A 27288-nucleotide genomic window follows, 5' to 3' on the forward strand; every position below is an offset into this window, starting at 1 on the left:
TTCAGGGGAATTTCCACTATATTTGCCTAATGTACATACTTCTCACAGTGATTTTTCATGACTTATGTGTGTGTTTATTTTTGAACGCATTGTTCTGGTGTCTTCTATTTTCAGAATCACGTCAAAATGCATTCCTTCTTGCTTTGTATTTTTGCTCTGTACTTAAGGTTTATTATAGAATATTCTCCCAGTTAAGGAAGGCCCCCTTTTCATTGCCCCTAATAACCAGGTCTAAGTCATTTCTATACTTACAATGACAACATATATGACAAACACCATGTTTACATTTTATGTTTGGAAGATTCATTGCCAAGTAATAAAAATCACACTCTTATTTTCATTTCTTTTCCTCTGTAAGTCTCGAAGGAGATCTCTCTCCATCACTTCCTTGTACATGCTCATTCCTTTGGAGAATTATTTTAATATCCTAAGGGAAGAGATTAAAAGAGAAGTAAGAGACATTGATAAGTGATTTAGGATTAAAGATCATGTAATATATGGCAGTGCTTAAACAGTAAGTTGTTTTTATTTCGATATTTTTCTTTAAGAAAATGGTTCTCTATTTAGTTTAAATCTCACCCTGCAACTTGCTGGTTGTACCCTTGGAAAGATATCAAAGATCTTGGAGCCTCTGTTTCCTAATCTAATAATGACTGGAATTGTCACATTAGATTAAGTAACATTTATAAAAAGTAATTTACACAGTTTGGCACCTAATGAACAAGCCTAAGTGTTACTTCCTTATTCATGAAAAAAACATATTCATTTACTATTAATGAAAAATTCCAATGCCAGATCAACCATATCTACAGATTTACAGAATTTTAGATGAGTGGATTATTTTGAGGGGAGACTATTACATTTCTCCGTGTTTTTTTTAATATTAGGAATAAATCGATCTGTTTTTTGTCCATTTAAAATAGCAGTGTCTTACATTTTAGATCACAGTCATTGAAAAAAATAAATGTAAAATACTATCAAAATGTAGAAGGGATACAAACACGTGTGAAAAATGTAGTTATATTTATGCAGTTTCTTTTCTTTCCCTCACAGATTTAGGGAAATGTTCTAAGAATGTAACTCTTTTCTCCAGAGCTGAGTTCCAAAGGTTTCAATTTGACTGAGGTCATTTTACTCAAGAAGACAGGAGTTAATTCACTATCTGAGCTGACCCCTGCTGAGTGACACACATACTGCTTATTTTCAGTCACTGCCAGGAATCATAGTGAATCATTTTCTGGTGAGACCTTGTTTTTTGAAAATGCAGATTTCCTACAGACAGAGGTCAAACTCAAGTGAAGTGAAACAGAACAGCCGCTCCCCATTGTTAATACTACGTGTTCTTTGACTAGAGAGTATTTACACTAATACCGACTGCTGACTGTTCACTTGGGGATTAAAGAGTGAGAGCTGCCCTGTGATCACCTGACACTCTGCAGCATGGAGAACATCATCAGCTTCAGATGTTTAAATCAGCCCTGGCTAAGTTTGCAATTGAAGTCAGAGGCCATAATTTTCACTAGCAGTTAATGGAGGAAAGCTGAGAGAGTTTGGAAATGTTTGACTTGGGTGCTTTGAAAACACAATGCACCATAGCAGCCATCATGTTTTGTTCCAAATGAGAGGATTGGAGAAAACCTTAGTCAGATTCCCTGAAGGCACAGTGGGATGAAAATCCCTTCAAGTCACTCTTAGTAATTCGTATTTTGTCCTCATGTAATTGGGTCCTGACTCATTTGCTTATAAGAATTCCCCTGTGACATTCAGATTTTAATGCTAAAAGATTTTTTGTTATCTCCTATTGAATGGAAACCTTAACTTGAAGCATATATGCTTGATTTGCAGGTTTGCTGAAAAAATAATTTACATTGATTCGGTATGTGTTTGTTATAAGAAACTATACTCGTTAGGTCGGTATAGAAAACCAGGTGTTCACTTACATTTGTGGATATATTGGTCATAGGAAATTCATTGATTTTCCTCACTAACAACTCAGCTACGGTATCTGCATTGATCTTGTTACATTTATTTAACCAAAGCATTTTCTTAATAATTTAGGAATATTACTTGAAATTACCTCTTTGTATAAGATCTATGAAAGCAGAAGTTAAATAAATGACTTTAACCGAATAACTATAAGATCCAACACCAAATCTGGAATTTGCACCTAGGTATTGCCCACATGGGGATTTCTGGGACATGAGTTTGGACCCTCTGTCATCATGGCACTGCAACAAGGAAAGCCTTTTCTTTCTTTCCAAAGAGCAGACACTGAATTCAGGAGATGAAGTGCCAGCTTATTTATTTATCCACATACAATGTCACATGGCTCAGAAATATTTCCTGGGCACCGCAATTACCAACAAACCCTCAATAGTAATAAGAGTAGCAATAATTATAATGTTTAACATTTATTTTTGGGTGCATCCTATCTGCCAAGCCCTAAGCTAAGCACTTTATATGTACTAAGTCATTAAATCCATACAAGAACCCCATGAGGTATGTATGGTAACCTATTTTACAGATGGGGAAACTAAGGCACCGTGAGGTCACTTGGCCAAGGTCACCCAGTGCATAGGTGTGAACCCAATCAGTGTGGCTCTTGGGCAGCTCTCTCAACCACAAAGCCAGGATGCCTCCCAATAGGAGCAAGAATTAAACATGCCAAAATGACTATGAATACTCAGTTTTTTCAAATATATATTTCAAAATGCTGCTGCTTCCAAACACAAACCTTGTAAACAGAGCTATCAGGCAACAACCTTCACTTCCCACTGTTTATAACAGCAAACAACATTTTAACCTGAAAAACCACATTCTAGCTTTTGCTCTACTTATCTTGAAAGATCTTCAAATAACATCACTGTGGTTAAAGTTCATTTTAAAATGTGATCTATTTACTTCTACATGGATATCTGGAGCAGAAATGGTGACAGGATGGGTTTGGTAGAAACTGAATCTTCAGAGATTTTTTTTTTTCTTTTCCTTCATTTCTCTTCTTTCTTTTCTTTTTTTGCACAATGAAAATGAGAATGGAACGTCTTACTGGAAAGAGAAGCTCTTTCGTTCTAGAATATCAGAGTTTAGGCTTTTAGGGCACAGGCTCAAGTCTCTAATTCACAGTCATATGAATGAGTCCCAATTATGCAGTCCTCTGTCCTCTCATGGCTTTGAGGTGGAGGGCCAGGAAGGAGAGGGTGGGGGCGAGGAGACAGGGAGCTGAAGAAGCTGACTCTGCAGAAGCACTCTGGCCATGAAGGAAAGCACAGACTGACTGATGACAGACAGGCTTACTCTCTTTCTGCTGTTGGAGCACCAGGTGATAATGGTCCGGGGAAACTGACTCACAGAAGGTCAGATGTCCTGTGCTGGTAGGCTCTAGGTCGGAGGGGTGCTGCAAGCCAGGGAAATTTGGGGAATGTGCAAAGATGGCGTTGGTAGTCAGTATGTCCAAGCACTCCTGGGATAGAGCGGGCAGTGGCCCAGAACCCTGCCCTGCTGGAGATAGTCCTGTGTAGAGAAACCGCACTGTCTACAACATCACTAGCAAGGTGTACAGCAAGTTGATCAAACTCCTTCCAAAAAGAGAGAAATATGTACATTAAAAACAGCCCCATGGACTCCTGCTATCCCTAGGAGTCAGGACACCTTTTCAAGGGGCTGACTCTCAAAGGCAGTCATCCACTGGCTGTTTTCTTAGGAAAATGCTGAATAGAATCTTCTCAGCAAGTTAATCATATTTGGTCTGGCCAGAGTCAAGATGTTTCCAAATCATCTGACTTTGTACAGTTTTCTTCCCTCTGGGGGAGGAAATAATTATGGTATCATTTTATGTTTCTACTGGTTCCTGGTAATACAAGATAAATTCTAATATACATAATTCCAAGGGAGTTTGAAAATTATTTTACTGGTTCAAAATGAGAGGGCCATTCCCTAAAACATGGGACAGCCATGTAAGATGAAATGCAGTCAAAGGTGATGTGCCTCTGGAACTTATACAGGATGACATCTACCCAGAAGAAAGCAAAAGGGGGTGGATTCCCACAGCTGGGGACACTCCTCTGTCCTCTCTCCCCTCCTGTCTCCAACCTGTGGTCTAGTTCTGGTGTGCTCTGTCCCCCCCCCCCCAACTAATTCTAGGGTCAACTGACCTATGCCCTCCTCCTCCTACGTGGGGAAGAAGCTAGTCTTCATTAATGAAAATATGAGATAGAAAAAACTGAAAAGGAACATGTAACATATCAGTTTTGATGCAAACAGTAAATGTTTGTGGAATGTATGAGCACAGCAACTTGGAATAATTGCCAACAATGTTTCCAGATATTTTGGCCTATTTATATAAAGAGACACAACTTTGTTTTAAAAGAGGCCAATTAAATGTTAGAGACACAATGATATGGTTAAGAGACAAAGAAACACTTAGAGATGAAGAAGTTGCTATCACATCACGTCCCTGCTCAGACGCCTACTGGCTCCCCTTCCCCCATGCAGTCCTGTGTCCACGCCTTTGCACAGATCTTTCCTTTTCCCTACAATGCTGTCCTCTCTCCACCCCAATGGCAGAATCCGTGTAGATCTCCTCTCCTCTCCCTCCACTTTCAAAAACTCCTGGCCGTCTTTGAAGACTCAGCTTCTAGAACAAAAAACATCCTATGTTTTGAATTCCTGTAATGTTGTTCTTGGGTGGTTTACCTCATATCACTCTCTTGTAATTCTTGCATGTAAAAATTGTCTTACACACACAAGTGGAGTTTGGTTGAGAGCAGCAACTGAGGTTCATACTCATTTTGTCTCCCACGAAGTCTTGGATCGCTAGCCTTGGTGGTCAGTGCTCAGCGGCCAAGAGTAAGTACAGCAGCCACCATTTCAGAAGTCCTTGCCGAGTGTCAGAAACCCCACCATGTGCCTGAGCAATGCCTGAGCTCATTTCATTCTCACTGCAACCGTCTCTGTCGGAATGACTGTTATTCCCATTTAACAGATGAGGGGGCCAGGATGAAGAGAAAGTTTAAGTCAGGTCTCTAGTAAGTAGTCTACCTGAGATTCAGTCCCATGACTTCCTGATCCTTGAGCCTGTGTTCCTAAATGCTATCATCATACTTCACTACCAGATGAGTGTCTGCTAGCTTGTTAGAAATTGATTTCAGTTATTACCAACAGAGGAGATACAATTTATAAGCAAAAAGATCAGCAATCTAAAACAAACAAATTTAGGTCTGAAGATATTCACGTCTGAATGGTCTCATTTCTGGGCATAGAAGGTTATCACTGACAAGTCAGGAGAAATGTGTCTTAGAATCACCTTCATTTTATCGAAGTGAAAGTGCTTTTATCTTAAACTCAGCACACCCTTAATTGTCCAAGAAACAACTAGCAGGAGCCAAATAAAGAGACTTCATACGGTTGAACCGGTATGTGAGGAGGCTGTACACCTGCCCCACTCTGATTGGGGCGTGTCTCTGCCTGCCTTGTCCCTTGTCATTGAAGACCTGGCATTGCCAGGGTGGACACACATTCAGCACATGCGGTAGAGACTCGCTGGGTCACTGTGATCTCTGAACTGCAGCCCTCCCTTTCTTCCTTCTCTCCTTCTGTGGCAGCCTAGTCTCTATGGGTTTTGTCCTCAGTTTCTCCATCTTGCACAGTGTCTCCCTGATGGAACTGACATCCAATCTCCTGTGTGCGCTCACACTGTATGCGCTACATAGACAATGGGTGCCATGATTAGAGAGAACAACTACATCAGCACTTGTTTGGGGATCATGGTCTCCTTAGTTCTTTTTGGGAAGGGGGGATTCTATTCTCCATACTCTTCAGTCACAGGCTAGTTATTAGCTGGCTGGAACGATCTGGAACACTAATACTGCCTCTCATCCAGCTTTCGTCTCATTCACTCCAGCCTTCTGTCATAGATCCAAGATAGCCCCCTTCCTAATGAGGCAGCTCCATAATGTTAACAGTGTCATTCATAGTGCAGATAGCTACCTCTACTGTTCCTGGCCTTGCTGCCCGCTGGGTATCACAGGCCGGCTTCTCTAACCTGATGCTTTTACCAGCTTAGCTTCTCTGACCCTGGTTTGGCCAGCACCAACTTCTCCCCTGTCTCTGTAGTCTGCACTGGAAACGTCCCACCATGCCCTGATCCTGAGCTTGACTGAATTAGGACACCTTGGGATAATACTCACAGGGATTTTATAGTCTGAATAACTTGAAATCAGGTCTTGAATAAAAGGATGCTTCAAAAGAACAGCAACTCTGACTGGTTCCAGATTCTTGGCACCTAGGTCTTGAAATACTTTTATGAAGTTCTTTAAAGAAGAAAAAAAAAAGTGAAGTTAACTTCACAATCCTGCAGAGGTTAAAAACTTGTTTTACTTAATAAAGGAATTTGCCATAATTTCTATACAATGATACATTTGAGAGCAATTCCATGAAACTATGCTAAGACTTGAGGGTGAGTTTTCTTATGTACAAGTTACCCCTTTTCTGAAGGAGTCTAACCAACCTCTGAGTCAGCGTTCTCTATCTGTAGGTGGCTGGCAAATCTGTTAGCGTCCTGCACTTCTTTTCCCCCTCGGAACACTTTGAGTAGTCTTTCCAAAGAAATCTTTTCAGTGTTTGCGTTCTCAGGGATATCTTCTTCCTTTTCCTCCTTTTCTTCTCTTAATTCCCTTTCCTCACTCATGAAGTTTCCCTCATGTTCAGGATATTCCTCAATTGGACTCATATCAGTAAAAGAGGAGGTCTGCACGATTTAATGAAGACAATACGAAGTCAAACTGAAGAGTTTCCAGTAATGGAGACATTTAAACACACCAATGTTGTCACACACTTTTCACGCAATGAAGCGATGGTGCCTCCCACAACCTAGCCAAACAAAGTACCGAAGAGAGCGTACTAACTGCACTGGAGATCACATCGAGATTCTAGACCAATTCTGCCTGTGGATACAGACACCTCAATGTGGGGTGTGTCTTACCTCCATAGATGCTTCAGCTCACTGCACTGCCAGGCACTTCGGATTCCTCTGTAAGTGGACACTGGAGTGAATTAGTGTGCCTGATGTCTGGCTTCTGCACATGAATATAGATTTTTAAAGGATTTGCTTTGGAAACTGACTGTAGCCGAGAGGTTACGGCAAGTTAATTTCTCAAGCTTGATAGATTCTAAGAGCTTCAGAAACATTTGTTCGCATACCAGAGGTTAAACCCAACTAAACATTCAGATGGCAAAATAGAAAACAAATTGAACATAGAAAGTCAGGTGGGATTTTTACGGCTGCTCATTGAAACACGGCCAAGAGCCATGAAGTCAGTCGGCCTCATGAGTATGGTAAAGAGTACAGTATTTCTGAAGTAATTTCTTGTGTTTCAAAAACCTGAAAAACATTCCTGCCTGTTGACCTTATAATTATAGATCTAGGAATTGATTCTAAAAAAAACATTCATTTGCACAAAGACTTTTATATATGGATGTTTGTTCAGTGTTACAGCAAACACAGAAAATCTGCAATTCCAAAATCAGAGAGTGGTGACATAAATTATAGTATATTTCTGTGATGGAATACTATACTGCCATAAAAACTGTGGTTTAGAAGAGTACCTAGTGACTTGAGAAAACACTCATAGAGGTAAATGAAAAAAAATCCATAAAATGATAAATACACTAGGATCCTCATTTTCTTATATATCTATGCTTATTAGTGAAAAAAAGAAAGGGGCACCTGGGTGGCTCAGTTGGTTAAGCATCCGACTTTGGCTCAGGTCATGATCTTGTGGTTCACAAGTTTGAGTCCTGCATCAGGCTCTGTGGTAATATCTCAGAGCCTGGAGTCTGCTTTGGATTCTGTGTCTCCCTCTCTCTGCCCCTCCCCTGCTCACACTCTGTCTGTCTCTATCTCTCTCTCAAAAATAAATAAAAACATATACAAATTTTAAAAAAAAAAGAAAAGAAAAGAGAAAAGAAAGTTACAGTAAAGAGTTAACAAATGTTTACCTCTGGTTAGGGAATGGATGATATTTTTTTCACTCATTGTTGTACTTTCCACATACTCTACATATTTGTATTTATTGTATTCACTGTAATAAACGCATATATGTGTGTGAGTTTTTCATGATAAGATTGTTGATATTTGATGATTTGCCACAGAAAAATGGGTGTTTTTGGAATGTTGACTGATTAGATGCCATAACACACCTGAATACCGACTCTCCTTTATCCCAAGAAAGGAAAAATGATAAACTTAGGCTTAAAATAAAAGGAGGGTTTCAATGTTTATAAATATTCAGTTCAGTATAAGCATTGAGTGCAAGTTAATTAGTCATGAAAGTTCTTTCCAAATAGGTATGAAAGCCCTATATATAAAAAATTATGATACAGCAGGAAATGAAGCCTGTGATAGTGGTAAGTCCCTTTAGGAGATTTGTAGGGGCTGTGAACAGTGTAATGAAGACAGGTTTCATTTGTTCTAGCTCTGTGTGGGTTGGGTTTCTATATCCTTTGGTAAACTGGGAATTTAATCTAATCTAAGACAGAGAGAGAATGCATTATCAGGTGAAGATTTTGGAATTAAGTATAGGTCTATCTTTCTATCTATCTACCTACCTACCTATTACCCATCTATCTACGTATTCAAACTCTTCTCTATTTTAAACAACTGAAATATTACATTGCAGAAATGTGAAACTGGCCTTTTTGTGCCCACCTAAGACGCTTGGAGATCATCACACAGGTAGTGTAGGATGAATGGATTTCTATTTAGACTGCAATATAAATGTTACAAGGACACAATAAATACAAAGCCTGTGGGTGAATAAATAATTATTCAGATTAGATGAGCAGGTGATACCTAAATAAAAGAGAGAAAGAGCCTTGTCTCTCTGCCCTATTTTCATAGTTAGAGACAGACTAACTATTCAGAGGCCTGATATAATCATCATGGGATAAACGAATTGTTGCCTTTTGGTAACAGTCCCCAGAACAGTGCCTGGCCATGAATTTCCTTCACTCAATTAGTTCAGTCCCACAACTCAGAGGCAGAACAGAAGGTCAGTCCTTGGGACTAATATGGGTAAAGTGTCAAAAGAGTAAGATGGAATTAAAATTTAGATGTTTTGAACCCCAGCACTACAAATGCTCTCCCAAGATGCTTTAACAAGATTTTTAAAATGTGGGAGTTTCAAACTCACAATTTACTGAATTCCAACATCACAACCCCACACCACATAGGCCAGAATGAACCATTTTTCCAAATGTCAACTTATTTAAAGCTTCACTAGGACCAGCACATACTCATGAATGCTTTGCTCTTGGGATTCTTTTAAGTTACCCAAGAAACTATGGATTTGAACAGAAAGTCTGTGCCACATTGAATAAAACAGCATGAGTCACTGAAATAGAGTAAGGAAGAATAAAATATTGTGGATGTTTCCAGTCATTCATGTGGAAAGCAAAAGCAGAGATCTGATTTAATGTCTTGGGAGTGAATATGGATCTGTTGGAGGTGTTATTTCTGAGTAAACTCATTATGGCTTCCTGGGATGAGGTTGCCCAGGAAACAAACACAGCTGGAAAGGGCACAGAAACAGAGTGGCATAATTGGAGGCAGGATGCTAAGAACAAGAGGTGAGCAAGAATGAGGGGGGTGGGCGGATTCTGTACTTCAAAAGCTCAAGCACCTTGGGTTCACCCGAAGCCAGGAACAGGCCTGTGTGTGGTATGTCACAGGCACGCTCTCTGCCTCCTGCCCCTCAGGCCTGTTCCATCCCTGTGGTGTTGTGGAGCAGTTCCTGCGCAATGTGCTTGGACTTTAGAAGAGCTTTGAGGAGAAGCACTCCAGGGGCATTGCTTCTTGGTGGGGCATTAGCTTCCCTGAATGAGTGGTTTAGGGACAGAGGGGATGCAGAGCCCTCCTGTGCTAGCTGGCCTGGCTGCTACTCACCCAGACAGCTGTATGTTGCTATAGGAACAATTCTAGGACAGGCTTCCTTTTTCCTGGATTTTCTAGCTCATTGCAGCCTCCTGCATTCACTATTGCCTCTGATGGGAATGCCTGCTCTCCTCCTCTCTACCTTAGAAACAGAATTCCATTCCTCCTCGCTCTCTCCTCTTCTCATCTTTCCCTCCATGTTTATAAACATTAATTGAACATTTGCTATGTGGCAACTACTGTGGTGAACATGAAGGTGGGTAACAGGTTGTCCCCAATTCAAGGTAGAAATAACTTATTAGAAGGATTCAATAGACAAACAGCTGCCTGAATTACTAGCTCTTCTTACTTCCCTCCTTTGTTCCCCTACAGTGTGCTGTAACACAGCAGCCAGAGAGATCTCCGTACATTTAAAGTCAGATGGCCATATTCCAATAACTTCTCATCTCATCTCTCAGCAAAGTCAAAGCCAAGGTCCCTACAGTGGCTCTTGGGGCCTTCTCCCCCTCATTTATTTTTCTTACTACTCTCCTCCAGCTCATTCCTCTCCAACTATAATGGCTGGTCTTTGGAATACACCTAACACCCCCCCCCACCCCCCACCCCCCACCACTGTCTGGCTTTGGCATCTGTTGCTGTCTTTACTTACAATTGCAACTACCTTGCTGTTCTTCCCAGCGTTGCAACCTACCCCAGCTCCTGTATTTTTCCTTATATTATTATTTTCCTGTAGCATTTATTATCATATGATGTAGTCTATATGTTACTTACTTTATTCCTCACACCAAGGGTGGTTCCCAGTACACAGAGAAGCTGGGAAAATATTTGTTGAATAAATGCATGTATGCATGAAGTGGTGCCCAGCCCTACCAGAGAGGATCTGAATCTAAGGGGGCCCCGTTGAGAGCTCTCAGTGTTGCTCTTGAGTGTCAGGGGAAACTTCGTGAATCATCTGGTAGTTGAAATGGGCCCTGGATACTGGGGAGGCCTTGAGCCCTTCAGAATGAGATGAAGGGGACACCAGGTGGAGGCAATAGCAAAAACAATGATAGGGAGGTGGGAAAAAGGAAAAGACAAACACCTCTTCTGATCAGTAAGACCCTATGTTAATCTGTCCTTTTCGCTGTGTTCCTTCCATGTCTGGCACATTGTTCACCCATTGTTTTCTGCATGGATGGGGGCAATTAGATGGAGTCTCTTTAGGGGAGCAAATCAGCCTTCTTCTGTATCCCTTGCAGACCACAGGGCTATTTACAAAGTGAATTACATAATTAACTGACCCACTCAATGAAATCTTTACTGAGCTCTGTGCCAGTAATTCGGGTTCAGGGTTGTGACAGGTTCAGAACAAGACAGATGGCACCTCCCTGCCCCCTGGGTGCTTAGAGTCTAGCAAAGAACTGACCTGAAGAAGTGACTGTGAGGAGGATCATGAAGGGAGAAACATAGAACTCTATGGAAACATACGGCAGGGGCTGCCTGACATCACCTGAGGTCAGGGAAAGTCTCCTGGAGGACAGACATGTGACTAAGATCTCCTGGCAGGCCGCGATCCATGCCAGAGTTAGCTTAGGGAGGCCCAATCTATGGGGGGAGGGTACAGAAGCATCCCTGGGGAAGCGGCAAATGCAGTCCCAACAAAGGCAGTCCATATCTGACTCCTTATTTACTTGGGAAAACTGAAACTGGCCTTCTACTATCTAAGAAGACAGAATACTTGAATGAAATAAACACTCATTGCTGCACTTTCTGTCACTGTGCAGGTATTGAAGTAGCATCTACAGCACATCAGGTTGAAGAGCCTTGAGTTGGCAGCTTACTGGGCACCTGTCTGGCCTCACTCTGACCCTGATGGAAGAGGAAGGACATCTCTTGTTCATTTGTCCCAGGTCAAAATTTAGTGTTGCATCTCAGAGAGTCTATTTCTTCCTAGATATGAAAGCTGTCACAGAAACTTCCTTTTTTCTTTCTTTCTTTCTTTCTTTCTTTCTTTCTTTCTTTCTTTCAGAGAACCCAGCATAGTCTATTTTGACAAACATGTATGAAAGGCAAACAAGTGTGCCTAGGACATCTGAGGAATTTGGACTGGGCAGTACCCCTCTGTCCTTTGTGTCCATAAACGAAGAGAGAAAAAACATTCCATTACAAGGATCACAGCTCTGTCCCCAAAATGTCAGAGGGATACTAAAAAGTCATGCAGAAGAACATCTAATAAGTACATTAGTTTGTACTCTGTTCTGAGGCTTTTCCACCCAAGACAGCCAGGGAATGCCAACCCTTTAGAAATCTAAAAGGGAATGTGAGGTTTAATTAGCTATTAAGCTTCTTTGTCTTTAGATGTGGGATATACAAAGTACTTGTGGGTTTCAGGAGACTGGGCTTTGGCCTGAAACACTATCAAGTGTCACATGTATGTGGGATGTCTGAGGCCTGGCTTGTTGCATGTAGACTTTCCACACAGTATGACAGATAGATTGGGTTGATACCCACTTATTCACTTATCAGGATAAGTACTTCATGTAAAATAAAGGCTGTCCTTTACAGAACAAACTTGGATTCCACCAACAAATTTTGAGCGAATTTTGACTTTACTACAAAGGTTTTTGTTTTTGTTTTTTGTTTTTTGTTTGTTTGTTTGACAGTGGGTCTCTAGTTCTTAAGCCAATTGAGTAAAGCTTTATTGAAGACCTAGTGTGTGTAAAGCACTGTGTTAGGTATCCAGAAAAATACAGAGATGAAAAAAAACTTCTGTTGTTAGAAGTTTAAGATCTTCTGGTAGCCCCCTCCAGACCCCATTGCTGGTCCATTTCTGGACCACAATTACCTTTTCTGCAATAAAAGTAGGAGTTTTGGTTGGTTGGAAGACGTGAGTCCCAATGGCCACACTGAGGGCCCTGTAGACCCCTTCCACAGCATCTGGATGACAAGCAAAATAAAGTAGCATCTGTGTGTAGTCAAGTTGAGGTGGGTCCTTCTCATAGTCAGCAAATAGCCTAAAGAAAAACTGTCACACAAGAAGAATTCTGATCAAACATAAAAGGTGAAAACTGGTAGTTAATAGATGGATAGGCAATGAAAGATCCTTCCAGGAGCTTTGGAATATAGCCACTTTCTGAGGATTGAATTAGTAAAAGTAATATATAATGAATAGTATTAACTGAAGAATATGCTAAGTTAAAACACAGAATAAATAAGGCTCAATATTCTAATTTTAAAGAAAATTGTATGCTAATTAATGGTATCAACATATTTAGGAAAGAATGTGCTAATAATAAAAAAAAAAAACATGTGGGGATGACATGTGAAGCAGGAAAAGGGAACCACAGAACAAAGACCCATCCATCTATCTATCCTCATCACCATTCTGACAAACTGGGCCCTGACTACCAAATATGAAGCTTCTGGTATATCTCCCTACCCTGAGTGGCAAGAGGGGGAAATGATAACCAAAGCCACTGGGACTCTAGCCATTAAAATCTTTCAACTGGTCAATCCTGCTCTGAACTTCATACTTAATTTGTTGACAGTAATGTGGACTCTTTCCACTGTGAGTTTACACTGGAGGAGAAAGTGTGCTAACCACTGAATATCAGTTTTTTTGGTAATCTCTCATTCATTCTAGATGACTGAGCTGGAAGCCAGCTCTATATGCAGTGTTTTGTGCATTTGGCAGCAAGAAAAGCTAGTGTGTGGGAACTCAATATCCCCTGAGGCCCCCCCACAAAGTAGCTCAAATCCTGGGACTCACAGGTCACACCCAAGCACCTACATGGGCCTGTTTGTAGAGAAGACTCCTTTCCTCAGTGAGCTCTTCTCGTATATGTACAGTTAGTGGCCTGGAGAATCTTCTTTTTTTAATTTAAATTTTGATAAAGTAGATGATTCTTGAATGGTCTAAGGTTTAGACTATGAGTTATATGAGCTTTGCACATATGGCAAGCTCCTAGATGATTCTAACACTGATGGTCCTGGCCTAGACTTTGAGAAGCAAGTGCCTAGATCCATAGATACCATGTTATTCTTGGCTACCCACAATACTTACAACTACGGATGCACGTTTAATTAGACAGTCAGAAGAGTAAGTTTCTGACACTTGACAAATCCAATAAAAATTTAAATAAAAATAACTTTGATAGGGAACTGCATAAAGTCTTTATGTTACAGAGCAGGAAAGAATCTCAGAGGTCAATGGAGTCTGCAAGTTCATTTGTTCAGTCACTTTTATCAAAGTTAACGGAGTGGTACATCTGCTGTAAGCCAGGCACTAAACTATCCTGAGATGCTTAAAACCACTCTCTGACAGTAGGGGCACCTTTTTCATGATCCAGCTGGTGGGTTCCTTCAGGACTTTGTGTTTTCTTCATGCCCTCTTGCCTCTGAGTTACTCCAGGGATGGCCAGCTGGGCTTAGAGTAGAAGGGAGACTGACACTAACAGAGAACCATGGCAGGGTCCCTGAGTGCTTATCTTCCATTTCTTTCAAAGGAATTGTTGAACTTCATTATGACTTCCACTGAATTGCACTTATAAATGCCATGCAGGTGCATCATTATCTTCATTAACAAAGCAACCAAATATTATATCTTAAAAAAAGATGTGAAAAAATGAAATAATCTGATATGTAGACTCTTTCTGTAATTACACAGGCTTGATTTTAAGTCATTGGATTGAATATTTATAAAAGGTAAAGCTTGCTGTGTTCCTAAGATCATTTAAAATATTGTAGTAGGCAGAATTCTACGAAAGTTTCAAAGGTTCCCACTCCTTGGCATATTTATCTTGTATAATCTCTTTTCCTTGAGTGTGGGTTGGGTTTGTGAATGTAATGGGAAAGTCACTCCCATGAGTAGGTAGCCTTATATAGCAAAGGTAAAGAGATTTTGTAGATGTAAATAAGGTCCTTAATCAATTGGTTTTGAGGTAATCAAAATGAAGCCTGATGCTGGGCCTGACCTAATCAGGTAAGCTCTTTGAAAAAGGACCCAGGCCTTAAGGAGAGATTTGAAGCCAGAGAGATGCTCTCCTTCTGGCCATGATGAATCAGACTGTCCAGTTGTGGAGAAGGTCATGTGGCAGGGAACAATAAGCAGCCTCTTGGGCTGAAGGTCTCAGTCCTACAACTGCATGGATCTGAATCCTACCAATGATCCATCTCAGAAGCCAGTCTTGGAACCAATCTTGGAGTTGACCTCAGATGACAATGCAATCGCAGTTGATATCTTGATTTTTGCCTTATGAGACCCCGAGCAGAGGACTCATCTAAGCCATGCCTGGACTTCTGACTCAAGGAAGCTGTGAGCTAATGAATGGGTATTGGCAAATACTTATTGAACACCTAAGATGTGCTAGGCATGGACTATTCTAGGTGCTTGAAATGTATTCACTAAGAAAGAGATAAAGATGCCTGTTCTTGAAGAGCTTACTTTCTAAAGGGGAAGACAGACAATAAAGAATACATTTTAAAAGTTGGGTAAATTAGATAGCGATTATGGGAACACACAAAAAAGTGGGCCAAGAAAAGAGGAATAAGGAGTAGAAGGTGGGGAAGGGAACAGATTGCACGGTTGAGAAGGTAAAATTTGAACAAAGATTGGAGGGAGTTAGCCAGGGAGCACATCTGGGGTAAGAGCATTATAGGCAGAGGGAACTGCTGAGTCCAGTGTCCTAAGGTGGGCATGCACCTTGCATGGTTACACCATAAGAAGGCAGGTGTAGCTGAAGCAGAATGGGCTGGGGCAGAACAGAAGGAGATGAGGGAGAGAGGAATAAAGGCCAAGGCAAGGCTGGCTTCTTCAGGACTTGGGCTTTTCCTTTGAGTAGAATGCAGAACCATGGGGGGTTTTGAGGAGAGGCTGCCATGATCTGCCTGTAATCTCAACTAAGACAAGGGAGGAACAGGGAGACCCATCATGAGGCTGTTGCCATCATCCAGGTGAGGTTGACTGTGGTTTGTTCCAGTGATGGCCATGGGGCTTAGAAGGAGTGGTCTGATCCTTAGTATATGTTGAAGATAGAACTACCAGGGTTTCCCGAGGGACTGGACGTGGTGTTTGAAAAAGGAGAGAAGATTTGGGTATGAGTCCTAGGGTTTTGGCAACTGGAAGATCAGAGTTGCCAGTAACTGAGAGGAAGAGGGCTTTGGGTGAAGATGGGAGTGGTGGGGTGGCAGGGACAGGGGTTCGGGTGGACACAGTGAGCTTGAAATATCTACTAGAATGTTCAAGTGGAGATGTCAAATGGGCAGTTGCATGTAGAAGGTCTGCGAGAGAGGTCTGAGGTAGGAATAGGCATTCGGGATTCGTTAATAATCAGGTAGTATTTCAATCCTGGCCTCAACAAATATGACCAGCCCAAAGTAATAGAAGGATTTCACATGAACAGAAGCTGTGGAGAAATTAAAACAATAGCTGTGAATTTGAATATGGAAAAATTGTCTTTTCTCAGGAAATCTCTAAGGATTTTAAAATCCTGGAATAGTTGCTCTTGGTGTTGAGTGTGTGGGAAGCTGGGAAGCCAGGACATGGCCTGTGGGACCCTGTCAGTCATAATGAAGTGTGCTGTCACTGTCACAGGACAACAATGTGATTGCAACACAGACGTGTCTCAGGGTTCCTTTCTTGGATGCAGTGTGGCCTTTCATCCAGTGCCTAGGACTCTGGGGTCATCCAAGGCCACAGACAGTGCTGATGGTCTATCTGCAGGAGCCCTGCCAGTGTGGCTCAGAGGCAAGCCCTGGGTCACCGAGAGCATAAGTAACAAATCAGAAGAGCTGGGTGGGACCCAAGACTAGTCCAATCCCTCTTCTTAAGAAGGTACAGAGGCCCTCGGTGTGAAGGGACCTGCTCAACATCCTCCAGTGAGTCATGGCAGAATTGGGGACAGAGCCCAGGGCTCCTGACTCTCAGAATTCCTTCTTCACAGAGCATTATCCCTTCACTGATTTGGTCTTTCCTATTCTAATTACAGCCAAGGATGTAAACTTGTTCTGTTGTTTTATCTTTTTTCTTTACACACCTTTCCTCAGGATGTTAACCATTAGCTGTTCTTCTTCAACCACGCAGAGTCAGCAAGGCTAGCTTCTGTGTAGCTAACACTTACATAGGGCTACTCTGTGCCAATCACTCACTCTGCACAACAACCCTGCCAGGGAGGGATTGAAAGAAACCAAGGTGCAGAGAGGTTTGGTAATGTCATCAAGACCTTGAAGCTTGCGAGCATTGGAATCTGTGCTTTTAATCCCAGTTTAAGAGCACTGAGACTTATGTAATACTGAGCATTCAGTCTCTGATGCACTGAGGGGCAGAAAACACCACACCTTTCTGTCCTCTGAACATCGCATTCACATGCACACACTCACACACGCATGTCAGCTATCCTCTGCCCCACTTCTTTCTCAGGCTTCATGGTCCTGTCTCTGCTGCCGACTTTGTTCCTTTCCTCCATGTCACTTCCCAGCAGTCTGGATACTGATATGTGGGAGCCATGCCCTCCCTAGGGACCCACAGGGCCTTCCCTGCTTCACTGCCTCACAGTCTTAGGGCACAGTCTACCTTCTGGCATTAGCTTCTGGGTGAGCAACTGAAAGGCTCTGCCCTCGGTTGACATTTCTAAAAATTTCTGGTTGGAAAGCAAAGTGCTTTCACGTGACATCATATTCAGATGGCCAGGTTCTTTGCAGAAGAACCTGCTTATGTTGCCCACAGACTTGTTCAAAAAGTCATAGAGAGATGGCCTTCCAAAGGCTTTACAGGGTTGGTCTCCATCCTCCAGTTTCACACTGAAAACCCCCACCATGACCAAGACAAAAAACTGTCCCCACCCTTGCCAGTCTCAGGTCTTGGCCTTTGGTAACTCCTTGACCCCTTTCTCTTATCTGCTCTCCTGCTAGCATCTGGGAGAGGTGCTTGAACACTGTGCATCCAATTGAAAGGAACTTTTCACTTTAAGTTTGTAATTAGAGTCATGTTCAGTTTCATACTGCAGTTATGAGCAAATGGCTGCCTGGAAATTGGACAATCAATACACCTACTTTGCAGAGATGTCTAAACCCACAGCTCAACTTTTCTCATAGTCTATTGAATTTGGTTGTATTAGGTATATTTTCATATTTTAAACATTTACACTCAAACCAGAGTACTTTACATATATTAACGTCCTGTTTTCTATTGTGGCCTCAGGGATAGAGGCTAATAATATTATTGATAATAATAATATTGATAATAATATTATTGATAATAATCTAATGGGTCATGGGAAATACTTATGCAACCCTTGGTATGTTGTACAAGTTAATCAAAATCAAAGAGAAATGAACAAAAACATATACAGTAGTCCCCGTTATCTGTGGTTTTGCTTTCTGTGGTTTCAGTCACCCACGGTCCACTGTGGTCCACCTCAGTCCGGAAGCAGATGATCTTCCTTCTGACAAATCATCAGAGGGTCTCTAGTAGCCTAACACTACTTCACAATGCCTACATCATTCACCGTACTTCATCTCATCATGTAGGCATTTTATCATCTCACATCATGACAAGTGAGTATAGTCTGTCCAATAAGAAATTTTGAGAGAGAGAGACCATAGTCACATAACTTTCCTTACAGCATATTGTTAGAATTTTTATTTTATTATTAGCTATTACTGTTAGTCTCTTACTGTGCCTAATTTATAAGTTAAACTTTATCATATGTATGTATAGAAAAAAACAGTGTAAGGGATGCCTGCGTAGCTCAGTCAGTTAAGTGTCCAGCTCTTGATTTCAGCTCAGGTCATGATCTTACAGTCATGAGATTGAGCCCTACATTGGGCTCTGTGCTGGGCATGGGGCACGCGTTAGATTCTCTTTCCTCTCTCCCTCTGCCCTTCCCCTGCTTGTGCTATACTATCCTCAATTTCAGGCACACACTTGTGGTCTTGGGATGTATCCCAAGGTGGAGTGGTTACTGTGTTCGTAAAATGATTGCCCTTATCCTAAGCTTTTAGAATTGGAAGGACACTTAGAGACAGATGTGTCGAGTAACGGCTTACCTGGCAGATGAGAAAAGTGAGACCCGAGGGATTACGAAAATTGCTCAAGATCACACAGAGAGTTAACAGCGGGGCTCTGTCTTAAGGTTTTGGTCCCTGCCTCCTCCCCCAGAACTTTTCTGTGCTGCTACCTTATGAACATTAAAGTCTACAACTGGGGGTCGGGTGGGGGTTGGAATCTGAAACAAATTACCAAGTGGAAGAAAAGATTAAGAAATTATCAGTGTTATAGTAGTGAGGTTTTTTTTAAAGGATCTCAGCAATTACCTCTATAAGAAGCTCCTTTCTATTGAATGGCAGGGGTTCAAGGGGATTTTCTGGAATTTTTAGATCTTCATCTCTTGTAAACCACAGACCAGCCTATACAAAAAACAAAAATGAAAATTATTAAAGGATTGTTCCTCTCAAAGCCATAGGGATTGAACCCATCTTGTTCAACTGTCTAGAGCACTGGTCTCCGAAATAGGGGGCAAAAACCAAGGGGATGCAGGAGAAAATACCAGAACTTCCACTTACACATATTTTGATAACATTGTTATGTCATTTTTATTTAAAAAATTTGATAATGTAAATAATGTATTAGTTCAGTAGTACACACGTATAATTTATAAATGAAAACCCACATCTTGGGGGTCCTAGCTCTATTTTAGCCATCAGAACATGTGATGAAGTTTGGAGGTCACTGCCCTAGATCTTGCCTGCATGGCGATATTCTGGAGGGGTCTGCACTCATAACCCTCGCTCACATTCCTCATGTTCTGTTCATGTTGCTCTCTATTCCCAGAGTCTAGTGTGATGCTGCCAGTGCACAGTGTTGGAAAAACTTTTGCTGAGTGACTGGCTGACTCAAGAGCTCAATGGCCTACTCTTTAATGACACCCCTCTTTCTCAGCCCATTATGTGATACTAATCACAGAATCCTCTGATTCCCATTTGGCAATGCCTCTCTCTTCCTTCCTTCCATCCCTACTCCTGACACCTTGGTGCAGAGCCTCTTTACTTCTGTCACAGGCCACCCCAGTCAGCTCCGAGTTGGTTTGGTTTCTAGTCTCCCTTTTACTTGTTTCAGCTTGTAGTGTGCAACCATATCACTTTCCTCAAAACTTTAACCTTGTCTTATCATTCTCTGCTCAGAAACATTTCCTACTCTTGCTGTGTTGTTCACATCATCCCTCCTACCTGATGTGACTTCCTGCCCACCCATGTAAACCTGCACATCTCTGCATTCTCTGTTCCAATCACACTTCCCTAGAGACACCTTCCTTGATCTTGCCTCTGAACTCCAATTTGATTTGTTTATACCACACACTGGATATTTGGTCCATTCCTTTAAGTGTTGCCGTTCATGCCTGCTGTTGAACATGTCTTAGGTTTAAAGGATATGTCGTGTCATGCTTAATTTTTGTACATGGTAAGCACTTCATATTCATATGAATTTTGTTCCTAGGTCTAGCTCTCTTACCATCTTCCAGAGTGACAACCCACTCTCAGCACTATTTCCAAGAGGCATTGGCTTGCTTAATCTGACTCTGGCCTATGCTCTTCCAAGGATCACCTGTGCTTTGAGAAAAGGCTGGACTGGCATTGGGTAACTTGTCAGCGGATACAGGTCCCAAAGGTGAGACCTGGGGTTTCTTTTAATTTGGAACAAAGGAGATGCTGGTCATGTGGAACCCTGTGAGAGAGAAGACCCAGGAGAAGCTTAAAGTCCAGCATGAGCTCAGGCTTTGAATGTGCTTTTGTACTGACCAAGAGGAGACCCTTGCCCAATAGCTAATCTGTGGAGGATAAGTACCACTCAATGGGAGAATAGAGGTAAAGAACATAGGTAAGAGACATGAGGGGGCACCAAAGTTCAGAATTACCCTCCTGTCTTAAACAACAGGAAAAATAAACAACATAAATGAAAGATGATTTTCCAGACATCAGACAACAGGCAATACAGCACATTAATTCCTGAACTAAGGAAAGCTACCAAAGAGTCCTATTAGTGTTCCAGCCTGGATGGAGTTTCTAGGCTTCAGTGCCAGGAAAGGCATCCAAATAGAGCCTGGTGACCTTCCTGATTTGAGAAGGCAGACTCTATTATTGAGGCAGGCTGAGATGGCTAGAATTTTCAGGGTGGACTACTAAAGATGCACTGAGGACAAGCCATAGAGATCCACAGAGGGATCTCTGCAAGTCTTGAGTGATAGCCAATCTGTGGATGTGTGTTTGTGGAAGATACCAGAAGCTGGAGAAAGAACCAGAGGAAAGGAGTAAGCTGAACAATTCCTGAGACACACACAGGGCTGGGAAGAGTCCATGTTACCACCAGGCAAAGTGGAAGGATCTCCTCAAACACAGGCATTGAAGAGAGCCCCCAGGAGATAACTGCCTTAACAGTGGGGCCAGATTGGCCACTCTGGACCCATTCTTACAAATTTTATTGTAACCTTGAGAGGATAGAAGTGATTCCAAGTAACACTGATGCAGGCCCAATAATATTTAAACGTATATAAAGTTGGGCATCCAACAAAATAAGATTCACAACATCTGGCATCCAATATAAAGTTACTAGGTATTCAGAAAAGCCATGACATATGACCCATAGTCAGAAGAAACATCACTCAAAGAAAACAAACACAAAAATGACACAGATGATAGAATGAACAGAGAAAGATGTTCATTTGTCTACTCTAAATACATTTCATTTGTTCAAGGAGATAGAGAAACACATGCATATATTGAGGGAAATGGAAGATACAACTAAGAACCAACCTGAATTATTAGAGACAAAAAACTTAATAACTGAAATGAAAAATACACCACATGGTATTAATAATAACAGATTCAGTTCTGCAGAGGAAATCATCAGTAAACTTGAAGACATAGGAATAGAAATGAATACAAAGTAAAGCATAGAGAAAAAAAAAAACGGGAAAAAAATGAACCAAGCCTCAGTGACCTCTGGGACAGTACATATGTGATTAGATTTTGAGAAGGGGTGGGGGTGCAGAAAAAATAATTTAGAAAAAAATCCTCAAAAGTTTCCAATCTGACAAAAATTACAAAACCCACAGATTTTCAAGAGCTCAGTGAACCCCAGGCAGAAGGAACATGAAGAAAACCACACCAAACGACACAGTAATCATTGCTGAAAACTGGGGATGAAGAGGAAATATTAAATGAAGCTAGAGGGGAAAAAAGAAACAGAGGATCTCAAACCCTCCTACCATTGCTCAACCAACACTCAATTCCATGTTTAATTGTTCCAATGCACAGGAATTTCCCCTGATCCTTAAAATCAAGGAATCATTCATACTAGTTTTCTAATAATATATGCTATTGCATAAATTAAGAAAAAATCGTGTATTATGCACACAAGAGGGCCACTTTAGAAAGGAAAAAAAAAAACTAACCTGACTGGAAAACAACTTATAATTACTAAAAAGTCATCCGTGGGTAGATCCAACATGGCAGAGAAGTAGGAGAACCTGAAATTCCCTTGTCCCTTAAACACAGCAGTGTTGAGGCCAAAGGACTTTGAATTCGAAGAGTCCAGGCTGCTGAGTGAAAGAGATGTCTTTGGGGACCCACGGGGACAACGTGGTGGGCCATAGGTGCGTGATTGTGAACTGGGAGAGATGAAACGGGCAGCATAAGCATGGAAGGGAGGGATCCCCTTCTGCGGAGAGACAAAGGGAAGAGAAAAAGAAGCTGGGAAAGTGTAGGACTGTATCTGGACGAGAGAAAGACCATGGATGGGGATGGAGAAAGATCCAATCTCTAACTGTGGGGCTTTCTCCGAACTGGGGCAGGCTGCCCAGTTAGCGCACCTGGGAAGGAAGGGAGTCAGTCCTGGGCTCCGTAACTAGCTCAGAGGCACAGTCCGCAGTGGGAGAAAGCAACCCCTTCCCTGGATGGCTGTGGGAAGAAGGTATATAGCTGTTCAAAGGGCAAAAACTGCCTGCGCCAACCAGCCACGGGCCATATATATAGGCGGCGCGGAGCAGCACTTCCCTGGAACCGGGGTGCAGGGAGAGGGACCCTTTAAGACATTGGGGTTTAAATCCCAGCTTAGTGCCAGGGAGGTACGGGAGTCATCGGACCAGGACAAACTGCCTCATTGGCGCCAATGGGGCACTGCAAGGATGGCCTGAACAGAGTGGTTTGGGCCACCAGGTCTGGGGAGGTGAGACTGTGGTGTCACCATTTTTCTCCCTGTCACTGACAAGGTGGGGCTTCAGGGAAGGACAGCAGGCCCACAGTGGAGGTGGGACCCGCCTACACCAAACCACGCCCCTCCGTGCCTGGTAACTGTAACGGGATTGAGGCTGAGTCACCACACAGTCCCTCCTCCAGACCAGCGTTGCTATTGGTTCCAAGGCATCCAGCAGTTTTGCATTTCCTGATTTAATTCTTGGACAATTCTTATTATATATATATATAATTTTATATATTTAAATATATTTATATTTAATACAGATTATATTATGTATAATATATTATACATATATGTATATATGTATATTATTATATTATGTATAATATAATATATACAATATATACTATATAATATAGTATAATATTATACATAATATAATCTGTATTAAATATAAATTATATATAAATAAATACATATTAAATATATAATATATAAAAAATTATATATAGTATATATTATATATAATATGTATAATTTTATATATAATATATATTTTTATATTATATAATTATATATATAATTTATATTTTATATATAATATATATATTTCATATATAATATATATAATTTTTTTCTTCCTTTTCTCTTTTTTATTTCTTCCCTCCTCTAATGTGGTTATTCTGGTTGTTGGTTTGTTTAAGCAGACATATTTAATCTATTCTGTTTATACCTGTTCTACCTCTCCTTCTTTAGTTTCCTCTCCCTCTCTCTCTGGATTAAGCCATACAGTTTCTCTGGTCAATTTTCTTTTCTTTTCTCTTTTCCCGCCCCTGTCGTTTCTCTCTTTGTATGAGATCAGGCCTCTTCCATCAACACCGCTCCCACCGTGGTTTAGTTGTAGAGGGTGTTTCTGGTTTTTTGTTTTTGTCTGTGTTTTGTTTCATTTGTTTTTGTTTTTTGTTTGTTTTCCTTTCCAGGGCTACTTCAATGAACAAATTAAAGCACACCTGGTGGAGGGTCCAAAACATCACTATGAGTACAGAGATAAAGCAACCAAAGTCATAACAACAGAGAGCAAATAACACACGCCTGAAGGGCCAGGCCCTGGACAGTGCATGACCCTTCTTTAAGAAAGTAGTGCTGGGGCACCTGGGTGGCTCAGTTGGTTAAGCCTCCACATTCGGGTCAGGTCATGATCACATGGTTCGTGAGTTTGAGCCCTGCATTGGGCTCTGTGCTGACAGCTCAGAGCCTGGAACCTGCTTTGGATTCTGTGTCTCCCTCTCTCTCTGCCCCTCCCCCACTCACACTCTGTTTCTCTCTCTCTCTCTCAAAAATAAATAAACATTAAAAAAACAAAGTAGTGCTCACTGGTGCAGGGCAAATAGCAAGATTTAAAACACATAAGGGACAGAAAACTAGTCAAAATGATGAAACAGAAGAATTCTCAAAAGAAATTCCAGGAAGAAATGACAGCTAAATAATTGCTCAAAACAGATATAAACAATATAACTGAAAAAGAATTTAGAATAATAGTCATAAAATTAATATCTGGGCTTGAAAAAAGCATAGAAGACAGCAGAGAATCTATTGCTGCAGATATCCGGAACTAAAAAATACTCATGTTGAATTAAATAATGTTGTAAATGAGGTGCAAAATAGAGGTGGTCACCACGAGGATTGAAGAGGCAGAGGGGAGAATAAGTGAAACAGAAGATAAAATTATGGAAAAAGATGAAGCTGAAAAAAGGTAGATAAGAAAATTCTAGACCACTAGGGGAGAATTAGAGAACTAAGTGATTCAATGAAATGTAATAATATCTATATCATAGGAGTTCCAGAAGAAGAGGAAGAGAGAGAGAAAGGGACAGAAAGTGTACTTGAACAAATCATAGCTGAGAACTTCCCCAATCTGGGGAAGGAAACAGACACTGAAATCCGGAAGGCACAGAGAACACCCTTCAGACATAACAGGAATCAATCTTCTGCATGACAAACCATAGTGAAACTGGCAAAATACAAAGATAAAGAGGGAATTCTGAAAGCAGCTAGGGACAAACGGGCCTTACCCTACAAAGGTAGGCACATAAGGGTAGTAGGAGACCTATCTACTGAAACTTGGCAGGCCAGAAGGGAGTGGCAGGAAATATTCAATATGCTGAATAGGAAAAATATACAGCCAAGGATTCTTTATCCAGCAAAGCTGTCATTCAGAAAAGGAGAGATAAAGGTTTTCCCAGACAAACAAAAACTAAAGGAGTTCATCACCAACTAAACCAGCCCTACGAGATATCCGAAGGAGGACTCTGTGAACGGAATGTTGCAAAGACCACAAAGACCAGAGACATCACTACAAGCATGAAGCCTACAGACAACACAATGACTCTAAATCCATACCTTTAAAATAATAACATTCAATGTAAATGGACTAAATGCTCCAATAAAAAGACATAAGGTATAAGAATGGATAAAAAAACAAGACTCATCTATTTTCTGTCTACAAGAGACTCATTTTAGACCTGAGGGCACCTTCAGATTGAAACTGAGCGGATGGATAACCATCTATCATGATATTGGAAGTCAAAAGGAAGCCAGAGTAGCCATACTTATAACAGACAAATTAGATTCTAAACTAAAGGCTGTAACAAGAGATGAAGAAGAGCATATATCATAATTATGGGGTCTATCCATCAAGAAGAGCTAACCATTACAAATGTTTATGCACCCAATTCAGAGTCACCCAAATATATAAAACAATTAGTCACAAACATAAGCAACCTTATTGATAAGAATGTGGTAATTGTAGGGGACTTTAATACTTCACTTACAACAATGGACAGATCATCTAGGCAGAAAATCAATAAAGAAACAAGGGCCCTGAATGATACACTGGACCAGATGGACTTGACAGATATATTCAGAGCTTTTCATCCTAAAGAAGCAGAATACACATTCTTCTCAAGTGCACATGGAACATTCTCCAAGATAGATCACATACTGGGTCACAAAAGAATTGAGATCATACTGTGCATATTTTGAGATCACAATGCTATGAAACTTGAAATCAACCACAGGAAAAAGTTTGGAAGACCTCAAAATGCACAGAGGTTAAAGAACATCCTACTAAAGAATGAATGGGTCAATCAGGCAATTAAAGAAGAACTTTAAAAATGTATGGAAACAAACGAAAATGAAAACATGACAGTCCAAACCCTCTGGGATGCAGCAAAGGCAGTTCTAAGAGGAAAATACATGGCAATCCAGGCCTATATCAACAAACAAGAAAAATCCAAAATCCAAAATCTAACGACACACCTGAAAGAACTAGAAGCAGAAACTCCAAGGCCAGCAGAAGAATAGAAATAATAAAGATCAAAGCAGAAAGAAACAACATATAATCCAAACAAAACAAAACAAAACAAAACAGGAGAACAGATTAATGAAACTAAGAGCTTGTTTTTTGAGAAAATAAACACAGTTGATAAACATCTAGCCAGACTTCTCAAAAAGAAGAGAGAGGACCCAAATAGATAAAATTACGAATGAAAAAGGACTTATCACAACTAATCCATCAGAAATACAAACAATTATCAGAGAATACTATGAAAAATTAGATGCTAACAAACCAGACAACCTGGAGGAAATGGACAAATTCCTAGACACTCACACACTACCAGAACTCAAATGGAAGAAATAGAAAATTTGAACAGACCCATAACTAGTGAAGAAATTGAATCAGTTATCAAAAATCTCCTAACAAATAAGAGTCCTGGACCAGATGTCTTCCCAGGGGAATTGTACCAAACATTTAAAGCAGAGTTAATACCTATCCTTCTCAAGCTGTTCCAAAATATTGAAATGGATGGAAAGCTTCCAGACTCATTGTATGAATCCAGCATTATTTTGATTTCCAAACCAGACAGAGACCCAGAAAAAAAAGAGAACTACAGGCAAATATCCCTGATGAATATAGATGAAAAAATTCTCAATAAGATACTAGCAAATCGAATTCAACAGCATATAAAAAGAATTATTCACCATGATCAAGTGGGATTCATTCCTAGGCTACAGGGCTGGTTCAATATTTGCAAATCAATCAATATGATACATCACATTAATAAAAGAATGGATAAGAACCATATGATCCTGTCAATAGATGCAGAAAAAGCATTTGACAAAATATAGCATC

The 27288-nt window shown here is 40.9% G+C and overlaps 1 protein-coding gene across 1 annotated transcript in view; it reads right to left on the minus strand.

Moving 5' to 3' along the window:
- Nucleotides 1-239: 239 nt before the first annotated feature.
- SPEF2 (sperm flagellar 2) overlaps nt 240-27288 on the minus strand; it is a 180404-nt gene continuing 153355 nt past the window's right edge. The window contains exons 33-37 of the mRNA XM_027075275.2: nt 19220-19312; nt 12753-12932; nt 6506-6745; nt 6186-6308; nt 240-427 (exon numbers count right to left, since the gene is read on the minus strand). Coding sequence (XP_026931076.2) covers nt 338-427; nt 6186-6308; nt 6506-6745; nt 12753-12932; nt 19220-19312 — 726 coding nt within the window. The 3' untranslated portion in view covers nt 240-337. The remainder of the gene's footprint in view (nt 428-6185; nt 6309-6505; nt 6746-12752; nt 12933-19219; nt 19313-27288) is intronic.

The sequence above is a fragment of the Acinonyx jubatus genome, chromosome A1, assembly GCF_027475565.1.
Source record: "Acinonyx jubatus isolate Ajub_Pintada_27869175 chromosome A1, VMU_Ajub_asm_v1.0, whole genome shotgun sequence".
NCBI classification, from domain to species: domain Eukaryota; kingdom Metazoa; phylum Chordata; class Mammalia; order Carnivora; family Felidae; genus Acinonyx; species Acinonyx jubatus.